The sequence below is a fragment of the Saccopteryx bilineata genome, chromosome X (genome assembly GCF_036850765.1).
Source record: "Saccopteryx bilineata isolate mSacBil1 chromosome X, mSacBil1_pri_phased_curated, whole genome shotgun sequence".
Lineage (NCBI taxonomy): Eukaryota > Metazoa > Chordata > Mammalia > Chiroptera > Emballonuridae > Saccopteryx > Saccopteryx bilineata.
Window position 1 is genome coordinate 34,831,547 of NC_089502.1, and position 27,236 is coordinate 34,858,782.

General features: G+C 36.2%; 1 protein-coding gene and 1 non-coding gene across 3 annotated transcripts in view; one reads left to right on the forward strand and one right to left on the reverse strand.

The window, feature by feature from the left end:
- LRCH2 (leucine rich repeats and calponin homology domain containing 2) overlaps nucleotides 1-27,236 on the forward strand; it is a 119,038-nt gene that overhangs the window by 53,718 nt on the left and 38,084 nt on the right. For both annotated transcript variants that reach the window (XM_066249970.1, XM_066249971.1), the window contains exons 6-11: nucleotides 2,328-2,461; nucleotides 8,687-8,774; nucleotides 10,972-11,083; nucleotides 11,295-11,392; nucleotides 11,484-11,542; nucleotides 13,628-13,735. In XM_066249970.1, the coding sequence (XP_066106067.1) occupies nucleotides 2,328-2,461; nucleotides 8,687-8,774; nucleotides 10,972-11,083; nucleotides 11,295-11,392; nucleotides 11,484-11,542; nucleotides 13,628-13,735 (599 nt within the window). The remainder of the gene's footprint in view (nucleotides 1-2,327; nucleotides 2,462-8,686; nucleotides 8,775-10,971; nucleotides 11,084-11,294; nucleotides 11,393-11,483; nucleotides 11,543-13,627; nucleotides 13,736-27,236) is intronic.
- LOC136317946 (U6 spliceosomal RNA) lies at nucleotides 1,455-1,561 on the reverse strand. The gene has a single exon (XR_010727935.1). It is a non-coding gene; the product is annotated as a U6 spliceosomal RNA (small nuclear RNA).

A 27,236-nucleotide genomic window follows, 5' to 3' on the forward strand; every position in this document is an offset into this window, starting at 1 on the left:
GACAGTCAGACAGACTCCCGCATGCGCCCGACTGGGATCCACCCGGCACGCCCACCAGGGGGCGATGCTCTGCCCCTCCGGGGCGTCGCTCTGCTGCTACCAGAGCCACTCTAGCGCCTGGGGCAGAGGCCAAGGAGCCATCCCCAGTGCCTGGGCCATCTTTGCTCCAATGGAGCCTCGGCTGCGGGAGGGGAAGAGAGAGACAGAGAGGAAGGAGAGGGGGAGGGGTGGAGAAGCAAATGGGTGCTTCTCCTGTGTGCCCTGGCCGGGAATCAAACCCATGACTTCTTTCTACACGCCAGGCTGACGCTCTACGACTGAGCCAACCGGCCAGGGCCTATATTTATATTCTAAGAGATCAAATGTTTTAATTTTTCAGTGGTCAAATCAGATCTGGTATCTATTAGAATTATCCAAGAAAAGTTCCTTCATTATACCTGGAATGATAATTATTACTTTTTTTTTTTTTTTTTTTTAGGTGAGAGGAAGGGAGATAGTGAGGCAGACTACCACATGCGCCCAACTGGGATTCACCCTGCAACCTTGTCTGTGGCTAATGCTCATATCAGCCAAGCTAGTTTTAGTGCTTGAGGCTGATGTGCCTCTGACCAACTCATGGTCATCAGCGCCTGGAGCCAACACTCAAACAAATCAAGCCACTGGCTGCAGGAAAGGAAAAAGGAAAGGAGGAGAGGGAGGGGTGGAGAAGCAGATGGTCACTTTTCCTGTGTGCTCTCACTGGGAATTGAACCTGGGGCATCCATATGCCAGGCCAATGCTCTATGAACTGAGCCACCGGCGAGAGCCAATAATTATTAATTCTTAATGTACATTTCTTACTCTTTTCTTTGTTGATTATTGTTACATGTGTTGGTAGGTTACGTGAGTTTATAAAAGAAAATACTTTTATTACAATTTTTGAGAGATTGTTATTTGATATAACTCATAGTGACTGTATTTAACCTTTGTAAATCTGACTTATCAGTTCCTTACTGCTCATGGCCTGTCTTTTTTTTATATAGCATCTTTTCTTTCACATAGTATTTTACTCCTCATTATTCTTTTTCTATAACCAATGAAATTAACTTTTTTTTTGTATTTTTCTGAAGTGAGAAGCAGGGAGGCAGAGAGACAGATTCCCGCATGCACCCGACCAGGATCCACCCAGCAAGCCCACTAGGGGCGATGCTTTCCTGATCTGGGCTGTTGCTTTGTTGCAACTGGAGCCATTTTAGTGCCTGAGGCGGAGGCCATGGAGCCGTCCTAAGTGCCTGGGCCAACTTTGCTCCAATGGAGCCTTGGCTGCGGGAGGGGAAGAGAGAGGAAAGAGTGGGGAAGCAGATGGGCGCTTTTCCTGTGTGCCTTGACTGGAAATCGAACCCGGGACATCCACATGCTGGGCCAACACTCTACCACTGAGCCAGCCGGCCAGGGCTGAAAATAACTTTTTTTTCCCTAATATGGAACGCTTCACGAATTTGCGTGTCATCCTTGCGCAGGAGCCATGCTAATCTTCTCTGTATCGTTCCAATTTTAGTATATGTGCTGCCGAAGCGAGCACTGAAAATAACTTTTGAAGATATTGTATTACTTGAATTAATCATTTAAAAATTATTTTATTTTCTTGCCCTACCATCACACCTTTCAACAAATTCATTTTTTCTATATTTACATTCTTTTGCTAAGCTTTCTTCCTGTGTTTATACCAACCAGTTTAGTGGCTCTGATGAGATTACTTTAAAGAACAGCACATGTTATTTTTTTTTTCTGTTCTAACCACTACAATGAATGTATTTTTTTTGTTTCTTTCTTGATAAAGAAAGCGTTCATGAATTATAAATTTTATATTGTTTAGTGGTTTGTACATTTTACTGATAATAAACTTTAATGAATACAGAAAAATTAACTTAGTTTTTCTAATTAGAACAGAGTTAGCAATTGAATTTTAGTTAGTTTCAGTGGTGTCATATTTTTTCACCTAGTGTCAGAAGTACAAATTAGGAAGGGATTGATAAAACTATATATACATAACACATAGATACAGATAACAGTACAGGAAATCCCAGAGGGAAGGGGGGAGGGGATAAAAGACAGAGGGGGTGTAATGGTGAACACGGGGTAGGGGTGAGGGTGTTATATTGAGTGAGATACTTGAATCCATGGTAACACAATAAATTAAAATTAATAAAAATTAAAAAATGCAAAATGTCTATCATGATTATGATTTCTCAGCATAATTTGAGATGACTAAATGTATAAATAAATGGGTAGATTGCATTTATATTTGGACTTACATAATTAAATCTTTCTTTATTATTTTTTGACAGATATGTTTAAAGGGTAAAGTACACATATTTAAATACTTAAATATCCAAGCATGTTGCAGAATGGATAAGAAACCAGACTCTCTGGATCTTCCATCATTGAGTAAGAGAATGCCCTCCCAGCCTCTTACAGACAGGTAATGTAATATTCTTACACTCTCATTTCATGATTAGTATCCTCTCTGTATATAAAATATATTTATTAATCTTGAGTGTACTGAATATGTTTAGGCCAGAGGTTCTCAACCTGTGGGTCGCGACCCCGGCGGGGGTCGAACGACCAAAACACAGGGGTCGCCTAAAGCCATCGGAAAATACATATTTTATTTAGAAATGTATTGTATAATAAAGATGTAGTTATGTTTTCATGAAATTAAGCCAATCTACACTTCCAAAAGATGAATTAAAAACAGAATATAAAATATCCCATATCAGCCTGACTGATGGTGGCACAGTGTATACTGTAGGCTTGGGATGCTGAGGACCCAGGTTCAACCTGTGGGTCACTGGGGTCGCGACCCACAGGTTGAGAACCACTGGTTTAGGCTGATTGGCTCAGTGTTAAATTCAATAATTTGCTGAAGTGAGATACACCCATTATAAAATGAACTTAAGTGTTACTAGAATCAATTTAGAATTCTCTCAAAAGTTAATTATTATTAAAGCTTTACTAGTAAAATGTAAACACTTGACATTATAGTGCAGAAATACTAATTTCTCAGCACTCGACAACTATTAACTTATTCCTATGATTACTTTATTGTTCGTGTGTAATAAGTAGAATTTGATTTTGACCTTAAGTTGGTAGAAGAGCAAGACATTTTGGGGATATTTTCTTCATATTCTTTATATTTTTTATATCTAGATCAAAGATGATTTATCATTGAAGTTTTAATATTTTTATCCTCATGAAATTTTGAAGTGGAGGATTTTTTTTAAGTGAGAGAGAGAAAGAGAGAGCCAGAGACAGAAAGGAAGGGAGAGAGATGAGAAGCATCAACTCATAGTTGCGGTGACTTTAGTTGTTCATTGATTGCTTCTCATATGTACCTTGATGGGGGTGGAGGCTCCAGCTGAGCTAGTGATCCCTTGCTCAAGTCAGGAACTGTGGGATCATGTCTATGATCCCATGTTCAAGCTAGCAACCTTGGAATTTTGAACCTGGGTCCTCAGCATCCTAAGCCTACACTATGCACTGTGCCACCATCAGTCAGGCTGATATGGGATATTTTATATTGTTTTTAATTCATCTTTTGGAAATGTAGATTGGCTTAATTTCATGAAAACATAACTTCATCCAGTAGTATGGAAAATAATTGGAATGGGGTGAGACTACAGAAAGGGAGACTGTGACTCTGCCTTATATTTAAAGGTATGATGTTGTATTTATGATAAAGTTTAGACTACTATTAATGACAGTATACAGTGCAGGTTCTGGAATTCCCTCAGGACTTTTTCTTAAAATTTTCTGTTACCTAAATAGAATTAAATATCTAAACATTAAATTTAGTTCCTGAATATTCTTTTGTTTAATATTATAAATGATAGTAGACAAAACAATTCTATAAAAATTAGATTTAATTCATATTCTAATCTCTAATAATCTGCTTTATATTAATTTAAAAATGAATTTACTTTAGTTACAGCATTTATTGTATTAGTCATTTATTTATTTTACAAATATCAGTAATATGCCTCCTGGTACATTGACAGTATGTGTTGTTGAATGACATAAACTTTGATGTCAGCCTTCATGTGGCTTACAATCTAATTCAGGAGTCAGTTAATAAACAGTGCAAGGAAATACAGTACACATAATTTCAAATCTCCTTTCTGTAAAGGAAAAGAAAATGTTTCAGGAGTAAAGATAGGAAATGTCTCCTTGTGAGACATTTTTAAATGAGGTTTTTAAATCAAGACCTGAGAGGAGAAAAGGTAGCTGTGCAAAGAGCAAGGGGAAGGGCAATTCAGGCAGAAATAATGACATTTGCAAAAGCTTTAATAAAGTTAGGAAGACAAACAGTATGCTAAAAAACTGAATGGAAGCCAGCATGGTTGAAGCAGAGTAGTTGAAGAGTAGAACGGTATGAGTTGATTTTTATTAGTCAGGACTCAAGTCATGTTGGGGCTTTGGAGGCTGTGGTAAGTAGTTTGAATTGCATTTAAAGTACAGTGGACTGGTCTCGGCCTGTTGGCTTTGCAGTAGAGTGTCAACCCGGCATGTGGAAGTCCCTGGTTTGATTCCGGCCAGGGCACACAGAAGTGCCCATCTGCTTCTCTACCCTTCCTCCTCTCCTTCCTCTCTCTTTCTCTCTTCCCCTCCTGCAGCCAAGGCTCCGGAGCAAAGTTGGCCCAGGGGCTGAGGATGGCTCCATGACCTCCGCCTCAGGTGCTAGAATGGCTCCAATTACAGCAGAGCAATGCCCCAGAGGGGCCAAGCATCGCCCCCTGGTGGGCATGCCTGGTGGATCCCAGTTGGGCACATGCTGGAGTCTCTCTGCACCCCCCCCCCGCGCTTGTCACTTCGGAAAAAAAAAAGTACAGTGGAAACTCATTGGACAGCAGGGGAATAACATTATTGGATTTATGTTTTGTTTTTTTGTTTTTTTAAAGAAAACTATCTTGGCTCTTATATGGAGAGTAGATTGTAAGTAAAAATAGAAGCACAGAAACTAGCTAGTTAGGTTGTTGTAGTACTGCCAGGAGATCAAGGCATCTTGACAGTGACGGATTTAACGGCAGACCCACTGGCATGTGCCCTGGGCCCAGACTCCTGACGGGCCCCACAAAACCCCAACTTTACACTTTTTTCTAATATAAGGGGCCCAATATATTTTTCTGCACCCAGGGTCTCAACATACCTAATCCGCCTCTGCATCTTGAATAGTGTGGAGAGAATTGAGATATATTTTGGAGATGGTCTCTAGCAATGTCATCCAATAAAAATATATGAGCCACACAAGGAATACTAAATTTTCTTGTAATGCATTTAAATAAAACAGGTGAAATTAATTTTAATAATACATATTATTTAACTTAGTATATCCCAAATATTTCAACATGTAAATAAAAAAAATAGTGAGTTATTTCATATTCCTTTTTTTCTTATTGAATCTTTGAAATCTGGTGTGTATTTTATCTAAATTTACAGCATGTCTCAATTTGGACTAGTTTCACTGAAAGTGCTCAATAGCCATACACTCTTAGTGGCTGTTGTACTGGACAGTGTAGGTCAATAAGGTTTACCTATGAGTTGGCTCTTGGGTGTCCTGGTCTCCCACACACAGCCCATATTGAAGTACCTAGAAAATTCTTGTTTGTACATTTCAATTTTACACTCTTACCCTTGGCTATATTGTTCTTACTACTTATAGCACCCTTCCATGCCTTGACTGTTTTTGTAAACTCTTCATCCACAAAAATAAGCATTAAATATATCAGCTCTTGGAACAATGTAATAATACAGTAACATAATGTGCCCGTGAAGCCCACCCTCTTAAAACCTGTATGTTCTTGTGTCATAATGTCTCTAGTCCTCAGTTTTCTTTTTCATTTTCTTTTCTTTATTTTTTGGTCCTCAGTTTATTTTATTATATTTATTTATTTTTTATTATTAACTGAGAAGCAGGGATGCAGAGAGACAGATTCCTACATGCGCCCATACCAGGTGATGCTCTGCTTGTTTGGGCTGCTGACCTGTTGCTTAGCAACAGAGCTTTTTAGCACCTGAGGCAAGGCCATGGAGCCATCCTCAGCACCTGGACCAACTTTACTCAGACCATTTGAGTCATGACTGTGGGAGGGGAAAAGAGAGAGAGAGATAAAAAGAGAAGGAGAGGGAGAGAGTTAGAGGGGTAGAGAAGCCAATGGTCGCTTCTGTGTGCTCTGGCCAGGAATGGAACCCAGGACTTCCACACGCCAGGCCTACACCCTACCACTGAGCAAAGCAACCAGGCCTGATCCTCAGGTTTCTCATATGAAAAACAAAGGTAGGCCCTGGCCAGTTGGTTCAGTGGTAGAGCGTCGGCCTGGCGTGCAGGAGTCCCGGGTTCGATTCCGGCACACAGGAGAAGCGCCCATCTGCTTCTCCACCCCTCCCCCTCTCCTTCTTCTTTGTCTCTCTCTTCCCCTCCCGCAGCCGAGGCTCCATTGGAGCAAGGTTGGCCCGGGCGTTGGGGATGGCTCTGTGGCCTCTGCCTCAGGCGCTAGAGTGGCTCTGGTTGCAACAGAGTGACCCCGCGATGGGCAGAGCATCGCCTCCTGGTGGGCGTGCCGGGTGGATCCCAGTCGGGTGCATGCGGGAGTCTGTCTGACTGCCTACCCGTTTCTGGCTTTGGAAAAATACAAAAATACAAAAAAAAAATACCAAACTAACAAAGGTAATTATATGGATGATATCAGGATTAAATGTAATGATGTATATACGATACTTAACACAATGCCTTACCCATACTAATTCTTCAACAAGTAGCTTGTTATTATCATTGTCATTTTTTAGAAATAGATGTACATAATATTAATGTGCAGTGGGGTCAGACTGATTTCTGCTCTAATCAGTTTAACCTCTCAATTTGCCTGTGGCCTGTGTAAATTATTTAATCTTTCTGAGTTTGTTTCTTAATTTAAAATGTTAACAATACTCACTTAATAAGCTTATTGGGAGAATTAAATGTGTGCTTGGCAATTGGTAGTTACAAAATAGTTATAGAAATGTAAAGTACAGCATAGTGAATATAGTCAGTAGTATTGTAGTAACTGTGTATGGTGCCAGGTAGGTACTGGAAATATTGGGGTAACACTATGTAAAGTATTTGATTGTCTAACCACTATGCTGTATACCTGAAACCAATACAAAATAATATTAAATGTAAAATGTAATGGAAAAATAAAATTTAAATTTTAAAAGGAATGAATATATAATAAATAGGTTTTGAAAAGTAATGTTGAAGCCCATACTTGAAAGTAGCGCTCAATTCAGTATAGATCTGAAATATTTAATAAGAATAACAATGCTAATAGTAATACAAAAAAATGTGCTTGGCACCTAGTTCAGTAAATGATATTCAGCAAATATTATAATTTTTCCCCTTGGAAAGTTAACTTTTATAAGCTTTATTATATTCATTTGTGAAAAGAAATAATGCATATATTACAGAATATAAGGATTATAAGTAAAATTTGAAGCGCACCTGGCATAGTACCTAATGCAATATAGACACTCAAAAACTATTAGCAATTATTGTGTCTTTTTGTCCTTCAAGACTAAGCTCAAACGCCATTTTCTTGGGTGAGGCCTTTCCCAACCTTACCAAGGAGAATTAGTTCATTTCTCTTTTCTCACAGCACTTTATATTAACCTTTGTCACAGTCTTCAAAACATAAACATGCTTATTTACCCTCTGGTTTGTGAGAGCCTTTTGGGTTTAAATATTTTTTAATTTATCTCATCTCATCTCGTCTCATCTCAGGCATTCAGCATAGAGCCTCACAGTTGGTAATTGCTTCCCTAAGTTTATTAATATGCTCCAGAAAAGTATAAGAATCAGTATTTGGTGAGGAAATACAGCATAGTGATTCAGATTAGGGACTTTAGTGTTAGATAATCTTGGGATCAAATTTAGATTGCCATTTGTAAGTGATGTTAATGGGTAAATTGTCCAACCCCTCTTGGCCTCAGCTTCCTCCTTTGTAAAATGAGAAAACACCAACAACCTGCTAGAGTTTTCACAGGAATTTATGAGGTATTGTCTTTAAAGCACTTAGCCCAATTTCTGGCACATGATAAGTAGTCAATGTAGAGTGTTTGGTAAATTTGCAAATTAAAGTGAAAAACACTTTGCAACCTGGGTGGCATTCTGTGTAAATTTGCAAAGACAACTGTGACCTCACATCAAAAACAATTGTTTGTTTAATGCTATGCAGACTTTGTTTTGCATTTTTTCTTTTCTCAATTATATTAAATAGACATTATTTATAAACTAAAGCATATTTTTAGAGCTAATGAAGCAGAAACTGTATGAATTAAAATTTTAAAATATTTCATCCTTATGTGGTGAAATTTGTCACACCAATTACAGAAACAGAAAGGTGTTTTATCAACATGATGTTCTAGCAGGGCTGTCTACTTTTCTGAGTCTCTTAGGAGATATAATAGGCTATTATTAACAATTGCCATTTTATAGCAGAGCACATGAAGGAAAAATATCTCATGAGAGAAGATTTCTGACATTTCTCCCCTCATGTCCTTAAGGGTCTAAGACATCATAAGTGTATATTCTTTGTTATAGGAAATTTTAGGTCAAGTCTATATTATCTGTTTAAGAAAAAAACACTGACTGTTCTTAGAATTTCTGTTTCCACAGTATGGAAGATTTTTATCCAAATAAAAACCCTGGCCCTGATTCTGGAATTGGAAGTGATAATGGAGAGAAACGATTATCTGCGACAGAAGTGAGTATTTTTTTTTGTTGTTGTTCAACTATTTTTAAAATTTTTTATTGAGTTTATTGCCACATTGGTTAATAAAATTATACAGGTTTCAAATGCACAGTTTTACAATATGTCATCTGTATATTGTATTGTGTTCACCACCCCAAGTCAAGTCTCGCTCCATCACCATCTATCCCCAACCTCACCCTCCTCCAGCTTCCTCCCACCCCTTTTCCCTTCTGCAGTCTCCAGATTGTTGTCTGTTTCTCTAAATTTTTTTTCTTTGCTTAATCTTGTCACCTTTTCACCCAGTCCCCCAACCCTCATCCCCTCTGACAGCTGTCAGTCTGTTCGCTGGATCTCTGAGTCTGTTTCTATTTTGTTTGTTAATTTCATTTGTTTTCACAAATGATTGAAACCATGTGATACTTGTCTTTTTTGAGTGGCTTATTTCAGTTAGCATAATAATCTCCCAGTCCATCCATGCTGTTGCAAAGGTAAGATTTCCTTCTTTTTTATGGCCAAGTAATATTCCATTGTGTATATGTACCACTGCCTTTCATTCACTCATCCACTGATGGGTACTTTCACTGCTTCTAAATCTTGGCTTTTGTAAATAATGCTGCATTGAACATAGGGGTGCATATATTCTTTCAAATTTGTTTTTTTTAGGTTTCTTTGTGTATATTCCCAGAAGTAGAATTGCTGGGTCATAAGGCAGTTAAATTTTTAATATTTTGAGAGAACTCTAACTCCTATCCACAGTGGGTGCACAGTCTGCATTCCCACCAGCAGTGCAGGAGGGTTCCCTTTTCTCCACATCCACGCCAACACTTATTGTGTGTTATTTTGTTAATGAGCGCCATTCTGACAGGTGTGAGGTGGTATCTCATTGTGGTTTTAATTTGCATTTTTCTAATGATTAGTGACATTGAGCATCTTTTCATGTGTCTATTGGCCATCTGCATGTCCTCTTTGGAGAAGTGTCTGTTCAGGTCTTTTGCTCATTTCTTAATTGGGATTGTTTGTGGGTTTTTTGGTGTTGAGTTTTATATGTTCTCCCATTCAGTGCGTTGTCTTTTAATTTTGTTGATGGTTTCCTTCCCTGTGAAAAAACTTTTTAGTTTGATGTAGTCTCATTATTGCTGATCTGTTTTACTTAAAATTTTATTAGAGCTTTGAAATAGACATTTGCACATACTTGATTTATTTGGCTTAAATGTATAATTATTACATTTTATGAATTAAAATGAAAACATACATGCACATATTTACAAGCACAACAGTAAACCTTAACACACTAATTTTGGTTTGAAAACTGGAAATGTACACTTCGTATGTGAAATTAAAACAAGTTATTTCAATTTTTTTGAAGTTTTATGAGTTCATTTGAGCCAAACTGACGACAGTTGCCAGGAAGCAAAATCTCAATGAATGGAGAAAATGCTCCACAAAATTGCAGTTTTACCACTTATTTTATACATCAGGATCAAAGGGAAAGACGTAAAAAGAGTTACATGAAATCCACTGGTGATGGATTTGGGAGGGGGGAGAAAGCAAGACAAGGAAATCACTGGAACTGGCTAAAAAGTAAAAGGAATAGAAACATACCACATAGGCAGGTATAGGATAGCTAACCATTAACATGATAATGACAAAAGGGATTTATGATCTCTGCTCTAGTGTGGTGGTTGTGCCCTGGGGTCCTGAAAGGAAGTTACTCTTACATTTCAAAGACATGTTACTCTTACATTTTAAAGGTATGTTATCAGGTATGTTATTATAGATTCAAAAAAGTAAAGAAACAGGCTAGATTAAGGTAAGCATTGACCTTTGTTGGAGAAAAATGCCTCCCTAAACCATGACTACCCACCATGAACTGGTTTCTTTAAGACTCTGAGTCTGCAAGGCTGCCATGTAGGCCTCCCCTGAACTTTTCCGGGTGTAGTATGTGGCCCTTTTCATTCACACTTCCCCCTTTTGGTCATAAATTAATCCAAAGGTTGCACTGATGAGCAACCTTTCAGTTGAATGATGTGGTCTCACAGTGCTCGGAAGACTCATTTCTAGGAAGTCTTAGAAAGCAACTTAATTATTTTTTTTAATTGAGTTTATTTGGGTGATACTGGTACTTTAAAAATAATTATTTTTCTTTTGAATTTATTGATTTTAGAAAGAGAGAGGATGCCTCATTTGTACTTGGGTTTCTTTCTTTCAGCCATCAGATGATGACACAATCAGCCTTCACTCTCAAGTCTCAGAATCAAATAGAGAGCAGACATCAAGAAATGACAGTCACTCACTTGGAAGTAAACCTGATTCTCAGAAAGGTAATACATATTGTATTTGCTATATTTATTTATATGCATAGCCCTTATTAAAAATGGCTGTTTTATTTTAAATGATTCTTTTATTTAAAATGAGGTTTGAAAATTTTATCTTTGGGCAACTCTTTTATTGAGAAAATATACTTTTATTCTAAGCACTGAAGTGTCAGAGCATACTATTTATATTTTCTAATAAATATTATTCTATACTTAGACCAGGAGGTATATGATTTTATTGACCCCAACACAGAAGATGCAGCAGTTCCTGAACAAGGAGATGCACATATTGGATCCTTTGTCTCTTTCCTTAAGGTAAAGAAAACTTTGAACAAATATTAATAATATGTTCTCCTTGATCTCAAAAATGGACCATACAATTTAAAATAACTTTCTTTTATATAAGGGAAAAAGAAAAGGTCCTGAAAAATCTCAGAAAAATGAAGAATTAGGAGATGAAAAAAGGTAAGCACACATAAATTCTCAAATTGAAATGTTACTTATAAATATTGAAATAATTTTAGATAGTCTTACTTGAAAGAATATAGTTGTTTAATTGATTTACTTGTTATATTCAGATAGTTAATTTGTAAATACTTCATCTACTGGCATTCCTCTATTAAACTGGAAATTATAGTAAGCATTTAAGCTGAGCATCGTATACATTCTTCCTCCCCAGAAGTGTATTAGTGTTTCTTATGATTATTACTGAGGAGGACTGTGCCTTCACATGCACTGCTTCATTTGAGCTATTTAACAAGTATTTAAAATTAGATGGTTTTGGCATGATTTGACAAAAAAGAAACTGAGACCTGACATTTTAAATGTTTGCAAATCTGGTGTTCTGACTCCTATTCTAACTCTTTTATTGAGAAAATATACTTTCCACAGACTGGTTATAGTAATTTTAAGGGTGTTTACTTTCACATTTTATTAAAATAATTGTGCTTTGTATCTTTTCTATATTATTTATCTTACAAAATGATGGAATATGGCTTACCCCATTTTTCAGTCACCTTAAGTTCCTTCATTGCTGCAGGAAGGGATAAGTATTTGTTGAATACCTACCATATACCAGAATCTGTGCTATATGCTTTCCCATGTTTCTTGTGTAATCTTCGCTAAATCCTGCAGGGTAGTATCGTTCCCATTTTTTCCATTGAGGTAGGTGAAGCTTGGAGATGGAAGTTTCTTGCCTAGAACTATGTAGCTAGTGTCCAGTAGAACCTAGGTGTAAACTGAGCTTTTCTCTTTTCTCTGTATTTGTGCTTCCTCTACATGATCTCATTGGTAACCTTTAAAACAGTCATTAATTACTCATCTCTCATACATCCTAAAGAGGTATATTGCTTTATCTTTTATTTTTTATATTCTTTTTCTTTATCTGAACTTAGAGGTTGAGTTGCCTGAACTTGGAAGTCACCAGTGACATGCAAATTATAGTAAAGATACAGAGTCTTTGGTAAAATTACTAGAGTTTGGAGACCAGTTTATTTTTAAATTTCTTTGTTCTCTTCGAATGATACGATTATAAATATAAATGAGTATTTTTTGGCAAATTCACCAATTTTATTTGCACCTAATTTGCATTTCTCCTAAACATTTTGCATAGAGATTTAAACAAAATTTTATTTATTAATTTTTGGAGAGAGAGAGAGACAGGATCACTGATCTCTTCCTGTATGTGCCTTTACTGGGAACCAACCGGCAACCTCTGTACTTTGGGACAAAGCTGTAACCAACTGAGCTATCCAGCCAAGGCTTGCATAGAGGTTTCTAAGGTCTATATCAGCGGTTCTCAACTTGTGGGTTGCAACCCCGGCGGGGGTCAAATGACCAAAACACAGGGGTCGCCTAAAGCCATCGGAAATACATATTTTATTTAAAAATGTATTGTATAATAAATATGTATTTTCCAATGGCTTTAGGCGACCCCTGTGTTTTGGTCATTCGACCCCCACTGGGGTCGCGACCCACAGGTTGAGAACCGCTGGTCTATATAAATAAATTGAAATAAACAAGATGGTTTAATAAAATAAAGTTTTCATAACATTTTATATTTATTTATAAAGACTGACCATATAGAGCTCTGCTATTCTTATTATACTTAAGACTGGGAAGGATACATTATTAAATTCCTATGGCCATCACATGTTTTGGAAATTAAAAAAAGTTTAATACTCTAGTTCACTTTGATAGCCATTAATTATATTAATAAACCCAGTGTGCCACATATTTTGTTTAGTAGAGAGGATAGATATGTTTTTATATTCTTTGGATATTGATTATTTCTTATTTTAATTTTTAAATGCAAGGATATTAAGATTTTAGCTTTCACATGGTATTAAAAACAAAAAAAATGTCTTTTCATTCTGGAAGATGACATTAAATAAAAAGGCTTGACTTGGGGTGGTGAACACACAATACAATATACAGATAACTTTTATTAACCAATGTTATCCCAATAGATTCAATAAATAAAACTAAAATAAATGAAAAAAGAATCTTCTGCCTTACTTTTTGAATAACCATTTTTGTGTCACCTTTCAGTCTTGGGAAAGAACAATTGCTTGCAGAGGAAGAGGACAATGATGTGAAGGAAGTTTCCAGTTTGGAGAAAGTAGCTGTTCAGTTACTGCAGCAAGAGCAAAAGAACAGGTATTTTTTAGTAATGGGATTGAAATCAGCAAATTTTATAATCATTCAATCTGATTATTTAAAGAATATCAAGTAAAATATACAGTGTCCAGTAAACAATAGGGCTGTTTTAAAGAATTGTTTGAAGGGACTAACTGCTAAAAGACAATATGAAATATTTATAGAAATGTAAGTGACATATACAATTGAGAGAATATACTCACATTGTGACTATTTAATTATTGCTTAGGTATCTCTTTTTTATTCCTGTGTGCTACATAATAATTCATATATTTACTGATACTTATTTTAGCTCATAATAGCATTACATATGTTATAAGTATTTTTCCATGTATGTATCATAAGTATATAATGTACTTTTTTATCAGATTCCTCATTACTTGGGATGTATGTAAACTCCTTAGAAATGAATTAAATTATATAATGGTTGATTATATCAGCATGATGATTTGAGAATCACAGTTTCATTTTGGTCTGTTTCTTAGCCATTGAACATTTCTTTTTCTGGCTAGCCTGTCCCCAAATGCTTGTCTTTGGCAATGAGAAAGATACTGTGAGAATGAGTATAAAATCAGTGGAAGCCCTTTTTTTTCCAATTACAGTTTATATTCAAAATTATTTTGTATTAGTTTCAGGTGTGCAGCATAGTGGTTAGATATTTATATACTTTACAAAGTGTTCCTGCCAGCCCCAGTATTGTCAGTACCCACCTGGCACCATACAGAGTTATTACAATATTATTGACTACATTCCCTATGCTGTACTTTAAAGTCCATGACTATTTTGTGCCTACCAATCTGTACTTCTCAATCCCTTCATCTTTTCTCCCCAGTCCCCAAACTCCTCCCCTCTGGCAAACATCAATCTATTCTCTGTATGTATGAGTCTGTTTCTGTTTTGTTTATTCCTTTATATTGTGTAAATTCTACAAGTAAAATCATACGGTATTTGCCTTTCTGTTACTGACTTACTTCACTTAGCATAAACACTCTAGGTCTATCCATGCTGTCACAAATAGTATGCTTTTATTTTTATGGCCAAGTAATATTCCATTGTATATATGTAACAATTATTCCACTCGTCTGTTGATAGATGCTAAGGTTACTTCCATATTTTAACTATTGTAAATAATGCTGCAATTAATAAGGGTGGGTATAGCCTTTTAAATCAGTGTTTTGGGTTTCTTCGGATATTTTCATACAGTCTTATATTTCTATGTTGTCAGTTGTCACCTCTCTTTCATTTCTCATTTTATATATTTGAGACTCTCTATTTTTCCTTATGAGTCTAGTTAATAATTTCTGTCAATCTAGTTTATCTTTTCAAAGAACCAGCTCTTGGTTTGATTGATCTTTTGTACTTTTTTTCTAATCTCTATGTCATTTATTTCCACTCTAATCAGTATTATTTCTTTATGGCTACTCAGTTTGGGCTTTGTTTGTTGTTCTTTTTCTAGTTGTTTTTCTTGAGGTAGGCCTGTAATGCTATGAAATTTCCTTTTATGACTGCTTTTGCTGTGTACCATAGATTTTGGGTTGTTGTGTGTTCATTTTCATTTGTCTCAAGATAACTTTAGATTTGTTTCTTGATTTCATTGTTAACTCGTTCATTGTTGAGTAACATGTTATTTAGCTTCCATGTGTTTGTCTGTTTTTCAGTTTTTTTTCTTGTTATTGACTTCTAGTTATATATTAGTGTGGTGAGGAAAAATTCTTTATATGATTTCAGTCCTCTTAAATTTATTTACACTTATTTTGAGTTTTAACGTGTGATCTATTCTAGAAAATGTTTCCTTTACACTTGAAAAGAATATATTCTGCAGCTTTGAGGTGAAATGCTCTGAAGATATCAATTAAATGTGTCTGGTCTAGTATTTCTTCCTTTTTGATTTTTCATCTGGATGATCTATCCATTGATGTCAGCGGGGTTTTAAAATTCTCTACTGTAACTGTATACTGTTACTCTTTATTTTTTTGTTCATCAAGATTTGCTTTATATATTTAGGTGCTCCTATGTTGAGTGCATAAATGTTTGCAAAGGTTATATCCTCTTGGTTTTCTTTGTTTGTTTGTTTTTTGTATTTTTCTGAAGTTGGAAATGGGGAGGCAATCAGACAGAATCCCGCATGCGCCTGACCGGGATCCACCCAGCACGCCCATCTGGGGCATTGCTCTGTTGTGACCAGAGCCATTCTAGCACCTGAGGCAGAGGCTATGGAGCCATCCTCAGTGCCCGGGCCATCCTTGCTCCAATGGAGCCTTGGCTGTGGAAAGGGAAGAGAGAGACAGAGAGGAAGGAGAGGGGGAGGGGTGGAGAAGCAGATGGGCGCTTATCTTGTTTGCCCTGGCCGCGAATCGATTCCAGGACTCCTGCATGCCAGACCGACGCTCTACCACTGAGCCAACCGGCCAGGGCCTTATATCCTCTTGTTTGATTGATCTTTTCATTATTATATATTGTCCTTGTTTGTCTCTTATTATAATCTTTGTTTTAAAAGTCTATTTTGTCTAAGTACTACTACCCCAGCTTTTATTCACTTCCTTTTGCGTGCTATATTTTTTTTCTATTTCTTAACTTCTAGACTGTGCTTTATCTTTTGTCCTGAGGTGGGTCTCTTGTAGACAGCATATATATGGGTCCCATTTTCTTTTCTTTTTTTAAGATTTTATTTATTCATTATACAGAGGCGAGAGAGAGAAAGGGAGAGAGAGAGAGAGGGAGAGGGAGAGAGAGAGGGGGGGGAGCAGGAAGCATCAACTCCCATATGTGCCCTGACCAGGCAAGCCCAGGGTTTTGAACCGGCAACCTCAGCGTTTCCAGGTTGACGCTTTATCCACTGCGCCACCACAGGTCAGGCGGGTCCCATTTTCTTATCCATGCAGCTACCCTATGTCTTTTGATTGGAGCATTTAATTCATTTACATTTAAGGTGATTATTGATAGGTTTGTATTTATTGCTATTTTATTCTTTATATCTATGTTCTTCCTCCTTCTCCTCCTCCTCCTTCTTCCTTCTTCCTCCTTCTACCCTATGATACAGATGTTGTTACACTTCATGTTATTCCAGAGGTCCCTTAACTACCCTCATTTTTTAAAAAAATTCTTTTTTCTTTTTGCTCTTCTGGTTGAATGTTTTCTGCTACTTTGTCTTGCAAATAGCTAATTCAGTCCCCCACTTTATCTAGGAATCTTTTGATTCCTATTGTATTCTTCATTTTTGACGGTTCTTTTTTATGGTTTCTGTGTTCCTTTTTATGCTGTTGAAGTTTTCACAAAGTTCCCTGAGCATCCTTATAACCTTTATTTTGAAGTCTGTATCTCTTAGCTTTCTTGCCTCCATTTCATTTAGTTATTTTTCTGAAGATTTCTCCAGTTCTTTCATTTTAAGTATACTTCTTATCTCCCCATTTGGTTTCTCTGTATTTTTTTTGTGTGTGTATTAGGTAGATGTGCTATATCTCCCAATCTTAATATGATGGCCTTATGTGGTACTTGTGTGTGGGGGGCTCAGTAGTCCATTCTTACAGATCACCCAAGCAAGGTGCTCCAGAAATGCCCCTTGAAGTAACTTGCATTATTTCTGAGATATATACACAAGTAAATTCTGTTTCTCTAATGTTTCTGTTCTTCATTCTCCTTTTCAGATGTTAATACATATGAATATAAGATCATTTTAGATGAAATGTTAATATGCAGTGACATTAACATTTGCCTAATTTTTGCAGGCATTAAGTACTTGTGCTATATGGTCATAATATATGGAGCATCTTTTGCTTTAAAAATTTTAAAGCTATGTACAATTTAATTGCTGAACTTAAACTGATCTTAAATTTTTTATGTCAAAATGAGTATTTTTGCCATTAAATGATTTTTCCTTCTAAAATATATTGCTATGCTTATCTCTCTTAGCTATAATTATAAATTTTTGTTTATACTATTACAATACTGAATTTGAGTGAGTCCATAAAAATCTAAAGTAATCTTATAAGAGGGTGTACTCCTTAGAGAGTTTGATGTAATTAGTAGAGTTCCCTTGCACATTATGTTGTGGTTTAGATTCCAGGTTTATTAATGAAAAATCTGAAATGCTGTTTAACTTTGTAACAAGCAATTCAACATTTCTCTTTAGGTTTTCACACAGTTAGAGTGTTTTTGTTTGTCTTGATCTAAAGAAATTTATCTGGGATTACCCTTGCATATCACAAAGTACCATCTAGGACTCCTGCTTTGACTGTGTGCTTTACTTAACTTTTCTTTAGCTAGCTACTAGTGGAAGGTGAATACAGTGTTAGCTCTCAGCTAAAAGAAGCTGTGCGTGTCCTCCAACTTAAAGGCAAGTAAATAACTGCTTATGTTAATTAGTAGTGATTTTCTTAAAGCAGCTTTGCCACTTGTTTTGTTCATACTATTTTTATCAATATCTCTGATTCTTTAAGAAAGTTGCATACTAGTACTTGATGACTGAAACTATACTAGGAAAATAACAAGAAAATACTGCACAGATTTAATAATCAGAAAGGGTGGGAAAAGAGATCAACAAATAAAATATCAAGTACATAGATAACTCATAAATATTCAAAGCCTGAAGCCTAGGTATTTCGAACAGTTGCTTTCTTTTTTCTTTTCTTTTTTATTTTATTTTACTGATGTTAGAGAGAAAGCATGAGAGTGAGAGAAAGAAACATTATTAGTTTCTGTTTGAGCCCTGACTGGGGATCAAATTGGTAATGTCTGCATTATCAGAATGATGCTCTAACAAACTGAGCTGTCTGGCCAGGGATAAATGGTTTTTAACTGCAGGTGCATGGACCAGTGCTAGTCCATGAAAGAGTGAATCATCCTGATGTTGTATGGACTGGCACCCATCTGCAGACCAACAGTTGAAAACCATTGATTCAGAAGACTTCCCCCTCTTTATCTGAGATGCATAGTTTAAGCTACTTTGTACTGACAATTTATTGTTGATTTTTTTTTATTTAAGTGAGAAGAAGGGAGATAAACAGACTCACTCATGTGCCTGGACTGGGATCCACCTGGCAAACCCCGTCTGAGGCCAATGCTCTGCCCATTTGAGGCTGATGCTTGCTATTTCCAGCTACTTTTAGTGCCTGAGGTGGAGGCTCCACAGAGCCATTCTCACTGCCTGGGTGATGTGCTCCAAACCAATTTAACCATGGCTTTGGGAGGGGGAAACAGAGAAAGAGAAGGAAGAGAGAGAGGGGGGAGAAGCAGATAGTCACTTTTCCTGAGTGCCCTGACTGGGAATCAAACCTAGGACTTGCACACGCCGGGTTGAGGCTCTACCACTGAGTGAACTGTCCCGGGCCTGTTGAATTTTTAAAAGCTAAACTTTATCCCTCTTATCATAATATTGGATTATTTTTACCTGTATTTGATCATATTAATGTTTCCCTGAATCAATGATCTTGTCTATATTAAAATAGCTATTCCACAAGTCATAATTTTACCTCACTATATATAATTTTGGATATTACAAAAAAAACTATTGTTTTAAAAATTACTTCCATGCTGCTCTGTAAATTATTTAGCCAATTCTTCACATATTCACCAACCTACTTTTGTATGTTTGTATTAGAGACATGGCTATTGTTCTTTTTTTTTTTTTTTTTTTTTTTGTATTTTTCTGAAGCTAGAAATGGGGAGGCAGTCAGACAGACTCCCGCATGCACCCGACCAGGATCCACCCAGCATGCCCACCAGGGGGCGATGCTCTGCCCATCTGGGGCTTTGCTCTGTTGCGACCAGAGCCACTCTAGTGCCTGGGGCAGAGGCCAAGGAGCCATCCCCAGCGCCTGGGCCATCTTTTGCTCCAATGGAGTCTCAGCTGCGGGAGGGGAAGAGAGAGACAGAGAGGAAGGAGGGGGGAGGGGTGGAGAAGCAGATGGGCGCTTCTCCTGTGTGCCCTGGCCGGAAATCGAACCCGGGACTTCCACACACCTGGCCGACGCTCTACCACTGAGCCAACCGGCCAGGGCTGTTCTTTTTCTTATATGGATTTTCTTATTGTGTGGATTAATAAGCAAATGTTTGGCTGGCTTCTTAAAATTTGTATCATCCTTAAAGAAAGGATTACAATATATATAGCCTTTTACAATGAAAGACTTGAGTTGATTGGTTCCCATTGTGTGTTCATACTCTATTCTATAGTATTTTCTATGATGTCTTTCTTTTTGTTAATTATTTTATTTGCTTTTAGGTGTATCTTGAGAGTTTTTACTTATTGTGTAAAGATGTGCTTCTGAGTACTATGTAATAAAAATTATGAAAATTATACAGTATAATTAAAGATCATGGAAAGCAAAATCAAATTTTGAGAAGTTCATTATTTTGATTAAGAATTATAGAAATCATGTACATTAACTGTTTCATGGGAATTTTTTTCTGATCATATGAATATTCCAGTTTGAGGAGCATCATGTTAACCTCTCGTTTCTTATCATTAATTAGATAGTTCTCTAAACTCTTGAAATCTATCCAGTCTTTCTTTTCTGCTTGCTTTACTAATTACTTCCCTATCCTCTCCCAAAACATCTTTCTTCTCCCATCCTTTGGTTTGGTTGATTCATGTGAAATGTGAATACAGATGGAGGCCTTTAGATTACAAAGCATTATTCTGTGAAAAATTCTTCCAGAGGACCAGAAGAGCAGGATGTGCATCAAGGTATCTAGAGTTTGTGGACACCTTAAGTGTATTTTAAAGGGTCAGGTTGATGCAACTGAATTATATAGTCTTTTACTTGAAGTATTGGTAACTAGATTAGGGAAGTATGTTAATCTAGAGTAGATAAAACATATTTATTTTTACTTTGAGTGTTACAGACTAAAAGATTAAATATCAATGTACATAGAAAAAATTTTACTTAGAAAAATTCTCAAGTACAAAATTATGTTTTATAGGTAAATCGATTTCAACTTTTTCCCCCCTTTATTCTCTAATATGACTCATACGTGTCAGTAATCACAATGCTAGTGAGTGTGGTGTGGGAGAGAATCCAGAATTTACCATTGTGAAGGGCATTGTAGTTTGAACACCATCCCCACCTCCGGGAATAATTCTGACATCCCCATCCCACATCACACATACCCAATGCTACATCTGCTTTTTGAAACTCTTTAGTTGTGGTTTTTCCTAATAGTTTTAGATATTTTATTATCTCAATTATTCTTCATTTGGGGATTGAATACAATTTTAGTATTGTTGCACTTGCCGGGTAAAACAAACACTGGAGACGTTTGTAGAGTTTCAGACAAAGTTTTATGGCCAAGAGAAAAAGAAAAAACAAACAAACAAACAAACGAACAAACCTGCGCAGGGGTGAGCTCAGGTGCAGTCACCAGAGTCACACCGAGCGCCTACAGTCTAGGGGTTTTTATAGCGTAGCAAGCAAGCGGTTCATACAGAAGCTGATGTGGCTGTTAGTCATTAGCTAGGGAGGTCGTGCGCAGTTACAGGGGGGGTATTACCCAGTGGAGAATTTCAAACATAAACTTCTGATAAGGGTCTCTGACTCAATGCAGGATGTTGCTGAACTCTTTGTTCTCAGCGTCACAGGGACCTTGTACACTCTTGGCAGCCCCAGCATGTCAGTACTCCCTGAATCTAACAAGTATATGCCCATACAAAGCAGAATAAAAGTGTCATTAAATCTTGAAATTATTTGGTGTAAAGCTACACTGCTTTGTCTATGATGCACGTCCTTTGACCCTTACATGACTCCTCCTAGTGCAGCTCTCCTAGATCCACGCTAGTGAGGGAACAAGTAATTGGTGTCTTTATGTTAACCATCTTTCTGTAATTACCAATTTATATTCATTTCATTATGCATTTCAGTAGTCAATATGTAGTTTTAATTTGAAGTTCTTTTCTCATCTATAGTCTTTTTATAGTTGATATCTGAAGATTTTATTTTGAATAAAAGGCAGATTTTATTATAAAACTAAACTTTAAAATAAAACATTAAATTACATTTATATCTATAGGAAATAAATATGAAGAACTATAAATATGTATGTTAAAGAAACATAATTTATTACTTTTGAATTTGAATTAATACTCAGATTTATATAAAATTATCGACAAAGAATTCTCTCATACAATGGTTTATCATTTTTTGTCTTTTTTTGTTTTTCTTTGAATGCTGTTTTATTTGGTTTTCAAAAATTTAATAAACATGGTTTTTTATTCACAGAACTGAACTTTAGTACTGGCTTTGCTTTTAGAATTAAGGTGGGTTTTTTTTCTGGCTTTTGGCAAAATGATTATGTATTATGTCAGCATAATCCTATTTTTTGCTGTGTTGGGAAAATTTAAATAAGTCATGATGGTACCTAAACTATCTACACCTCTTCATTGTCTGTCTTGGCCAAAAGTTAAATATGCTCAGGGCACTAGTAGCATGCCTAGAAGATATTGAAACCTTGAAAATAGATTTATAAAAGAAGATGCATGGAAGAGTTGGTGAACTTCATCCACTCCTTCATAAAAGTCCGTGCACTTATGGGCAACTGATCGAAATAATATTCAAATACTGTTTTCTAGCAAAAATTTTAATGGGCAAGATGTAATTTATTATGGAAATATTTTATATCATATGTCTACACTCTTCTCTTTAATATGTTTTGAAATTAATGTGTTAAATTTACTTTTTGGATTCTTAATCATTCAACTTCTGTTACAAAAAACAAGCCAAAAGAAAATGTGGAATATGAAAAGAAGTATAAAATTATCTTAGTCCTTACATTTAATATTTTATGTTGAGACTTGATCCTTTGACAGTGATACTTCCATATGTGGGTTTTAAATGAATAAATGATACAAATTTAATATAATTAGATATTTTAAAGAGGAAATGAGTTACAGTATGTGTTAAATTAACCTATGCTACAAACAAATCACAAAAGCTGATATGATCTCTTTGCACTCATATCTGCATTCTGCTGTGATGGAATCATTTATTCATTTGTTAATTCAGCAAATATTTATTATATTACTCCTACTGCCAGGAATAATGTGTTTCTTCATCATCAATTGTGTTTATTTATTCTCCATGTTATTGTTTACTTTTTTATTTCAATTGAGTTTTATTAAGCTCTTCTATATGAATACATGATCTCAGCCCACATATATTAATTCCCAAGCACTAGAACACCTTGTAAGTTTCTATTTATTCTTTTTGAACTTCTTTTTCATTAGACGCAACTTCTGAGTCATTCTTATGGGAGTGCAAAGGACTGAAGCTGGGGTGGGGTAAGGTACAGATATACTCACAGACAGAATTAACATTTGTTGAATGCTTGCTGTATGTGTACTCTTCTGAGTGCTTAAATGCATTATCTCATTTAATCCTCATAATAACTTTATGAAGTTGTTACTGTTGTCCTCCCCATTTTGGGAGAAGACTGAGACTCAGAAATTACCGTAATTTGCTCAAGGTCACACAGCTAGTAAGTGGTACAGTGAGCTTTCAAATCCAGTTTTCTGTCTCTAGAACCCCAAGTTGGTTTAACCACACTCTTGTTAACATGCTAATAAGAACACTGTAATTTTCTGGTGAGATTCTGTTCACCCCACTGATGTCTCTTCCTGGATACTTTAGCACTCAAACTTACCTTATTTTTCCCCAAACCTATTTTTACTCCTTTATATTGTGTCCGAGTATATGTACCACTATATAGTCACCCAGGTCAACAACTTTGAAATCCTCAGACATTCCTCTCTCTTATGCACCCCTCCCTGTCCAATCACAGAAAATTATAGCTTCTTTACATTAGTTCAGGCCCTACCTTTTTCTACCTGGATTACTGCAACAGTCCCCAACATGCCTCCTTTATTCAGTTTTGCCTACCTTTAAATCTGTATTCTACAATCATATATGAGTGATGATTCTAAGACACAAAGTTGACTATGAGACTCTCATTTATTATTTTCCAGTGAGTCTTTCTAACTTTTAGGATAAAGCTTAAAATGTTTGGTTTGGCCTATAAGATTGAAGTGAGTTTCTGCCTACCTTGAAAGCTTCATCTCATGAACTCTTCCCTGGCACCTTTTGTGCTAGCACAGTACTCCTTTTGTTATTCCACCACGGTTTCACATCTCTGTTTTGTATCCTGGTCTCTCCGCTGGGATTGCGCTTTCTCCTCACCTTTTTCACTTAGGCCTTAAGAATTCAGTTCAAGATGACTTCCCATACCCAAGTCAAGAAACACTGATCATTCCCATTTTAAGCTTCCTTTTCAGGTTCCTAACATTCTATTGAGAAAGCCCTAGCTTCCTCCATCAAAACTGTTATATCCAATCCTGACTTTGTTTTTCTTTACAGATTATTATTTCTACTCATTTTCAAAACAGTCACTCAGTTCCTTATTTAAAAAAAAAACAAAAACAAAAAAAATGTTTAACTTTTCCCGATTGCCACAGTAATGTAGCACAGAGGAAAACACAAAGGAAAGAATAAAGACAACCCATGATCTTCTCCCCAGAAACGACAACTCATAGTATTTTACTATTTTTCTCTTTAGATCTTTTATTCTATATGTATCCATAAATATTTGCATATGTAGTGTGTATGTGTGTATATATTACAGAGCTGTATTACCTATTGCTTACTCAACACCTCCACTTGGATGTACAGTAGCCCTGCCCTAATTGTGATTTCACTTTCTTTGGTTTCAGTTACCTGCAGTTACCAACAGTCTGAAGAGTAAATGAAAAATTTCAGAAACAAATGATTTCTCAATTTTAAATTGTGTGCTATTCTGAGTACTGTGGTGAAATATTTTGTTTTATTTTTCAATAATTGTTGGCATTCAGTATTATTTTGTATTAGTTTCAGATGTACATCATAGTGGCCAATTATAAACTTTATAGAGTGGTTACCCCGATATTTCAAGTATCCTCCTGACAGCACACAGAATTATTACAGTATTATTGACTATATTCCTTATGCTGTACTTTACATCCCCATGGCTACTTTGTAACTAGTCTTTTCACCGTCTTCACAAATACCCTAACTTCCTTCTGGCAACCATCAGTCTGTTCTCTTTGTCTATGAGTCTGTTTCTGTTCTTTAAATCCCGCATATAACAAATCATACAGTATTTGTCTTTCTCTGACTGACTTATTTCACTTAGCATAATACCTTCTAGGTCCATCCATGCTGTTGCAAATGGCAAGATTTCATTTTTTATGACCTAGTAATATTCTGTTGTATGTATGTACCACCATTTATTTATCCAGTTGTGTATTCATGGGCTCTGGGGTTGCTTCCTCTGTATCTTGGCTATTGTAAATAATGCTTTAATGAACATAAGGATGCATTTTTTTAAAATTAGTATTTTAGGTTTCTTCAGATATATATCCAGAACTGAAATCACTAGGTCATAAGGTACTTCCATTTTTAATTTTTTTGAGAATCCTTCATTCTGTTTCCACAGTGTTTGCACAAGTCTTCATTCCCATCAACAGTATATGGGGTTCCTTTGTTGTCTACATCGTAGCCAACATAAGTGTTTTTGAATTTATTGATGATAACCATTCTGACAAGTGTGAGGTAATAACTCATGTTTTTGATTTGCATTCTCTGATTGTGAATTACATTGAGCATCTTTTCATATGTCTATTGGCTACCTATATGTCATCTTTGGAGAGAAGCATCTATTCATATCTTATGCCTATTTTTTAATTGGATTGTTTAGTGGTTTTTTTGATGTTGAATTATATGTGTTATATATATAACCCTTAATTGGGCATGCTGAAATTTTAAGCCATCCTGTTGTATCCTGCCTGGGACATGAATCATTCCTTTGTCCAGTGCATCCATATTGTACATGCTCCCTGCCCACGAGTCACTTGGTAGCCATATGGATTTTGATATCAGTTGTCAATGGTATGCAGTTTTTGTGTTCAAGTAACCCTTATCTTACTTAATAATGTCCCCAATGTGTAAGAGTGTGATGCTTGCGATTTGGATATGCCAAAGAGAAGCCATAAAGTGTTTCCTTTAAGTAAAAGGATGTGTGTGAATGTGTGTGTGTGTGAAAATATACATAGTATATACAGAGTTCAGTACTATCTGCTATTTTAGGCATCTACTGTGTGTCTTGGAAAATATTTCCCACAGAAAAGGGGAAACTACTGAATAGTAGATGTATGAAATGATATTAGACATGAATAGACATTAACTTTTCAAAACCACAGTCTTATTTTTCCTCCTTTTACCTCTAAATTTGTTCATCTTGATTTTTCCACATTTCAGAAAATGTCAACTTCATCCTTCTAGTTGCTCAGCGCAGAATCCTCAGAGTCATCCTTAACCTGTCATTTTCTTTCATACCTTATATGTGATACATTAGCAAATATTGTTGACTATACCTTTAAATATACCAGAATCTGACCACATCTTACCACCACCTCCACACTCACCCTTTCCATCTCTTAATCAGGTTATTAAAAGGAAGCCCCTTAAAAGGTCTTCTTTTTCCCCTTGCTTTACTTTAGTCAGTTTTTCAAAAAGAATTAGATTGATATATTTTTATTAATTTTTAATTTATTGTGTTTACATGGATTCAAGTGTCCCACTGAATATTACTTTCTCACCCCCACCCCTGTGTCCTTTTTTATACCTCCTTTGCCCACTCCCCCTAGCTTCCTCCTCCCCCCGTCCCTCTAGGATTTGCTGTCCTGTTATCTGTATCTGTTATGTATACATAATTTCACTAAGACCTTCACCTTCTCTAATCTCATCCCCTCATGCCCCTTCCCTCTGACAGCTGTTCCTCTCATCCCTGTGACCCTGCTTCTACCTCTATTCCATTCGTCAGTTCACTTTGTCCATTAGATTCAACACATCTGTGAGATCATATGGTATTTTTCTTTCTCTGCCTGGCTTATTTCACTTAACATAATAGTTTCCAGGTCCATCCATGTTATCACAAAAGGTAAGATTTTCTTCTTTTTTATGGCCCCATAGTATTCTATTGTGTATATGTACCACGACTTTTTAATCCACTCATCCACTGATGTACACTTGGACTGTTTCCAGATCTTGGCTCTTGTAAACAGTGCTACAATTAACACAGGGATACATTTCTTCTTTTGAATCAGTGATTTGGTATTCTTAGGATATATTCTTAATAGTGGGATAGCTGAGTCAAAAGTCAGATCCATTTTTAATTTTTTGAGGAAGCCCATACTGTTTTCCACAGTGGCTGCACCAGTCTGCATCCCCACCAGCAGTGCAGGAGGATTCCCTTTTCTCCACACCCTCGCCAGCACTTATTGTGTGTTGATTTGTTAATGACTACCATTCTGACAAGTGTGAGTTGGTATCTCATTGTGGTTTTATTTGCATTTCTTTGATGATTAGTGACATTGAACATTTTTTCCATCTGCCTGTTGGCCATCTGTATGTCCTCTTTGGAGAAGTGTCTGTTCAGATCTTTTGCCCATTTCTTAGTTGGATAGTTTACTTTCCTGGAGTTG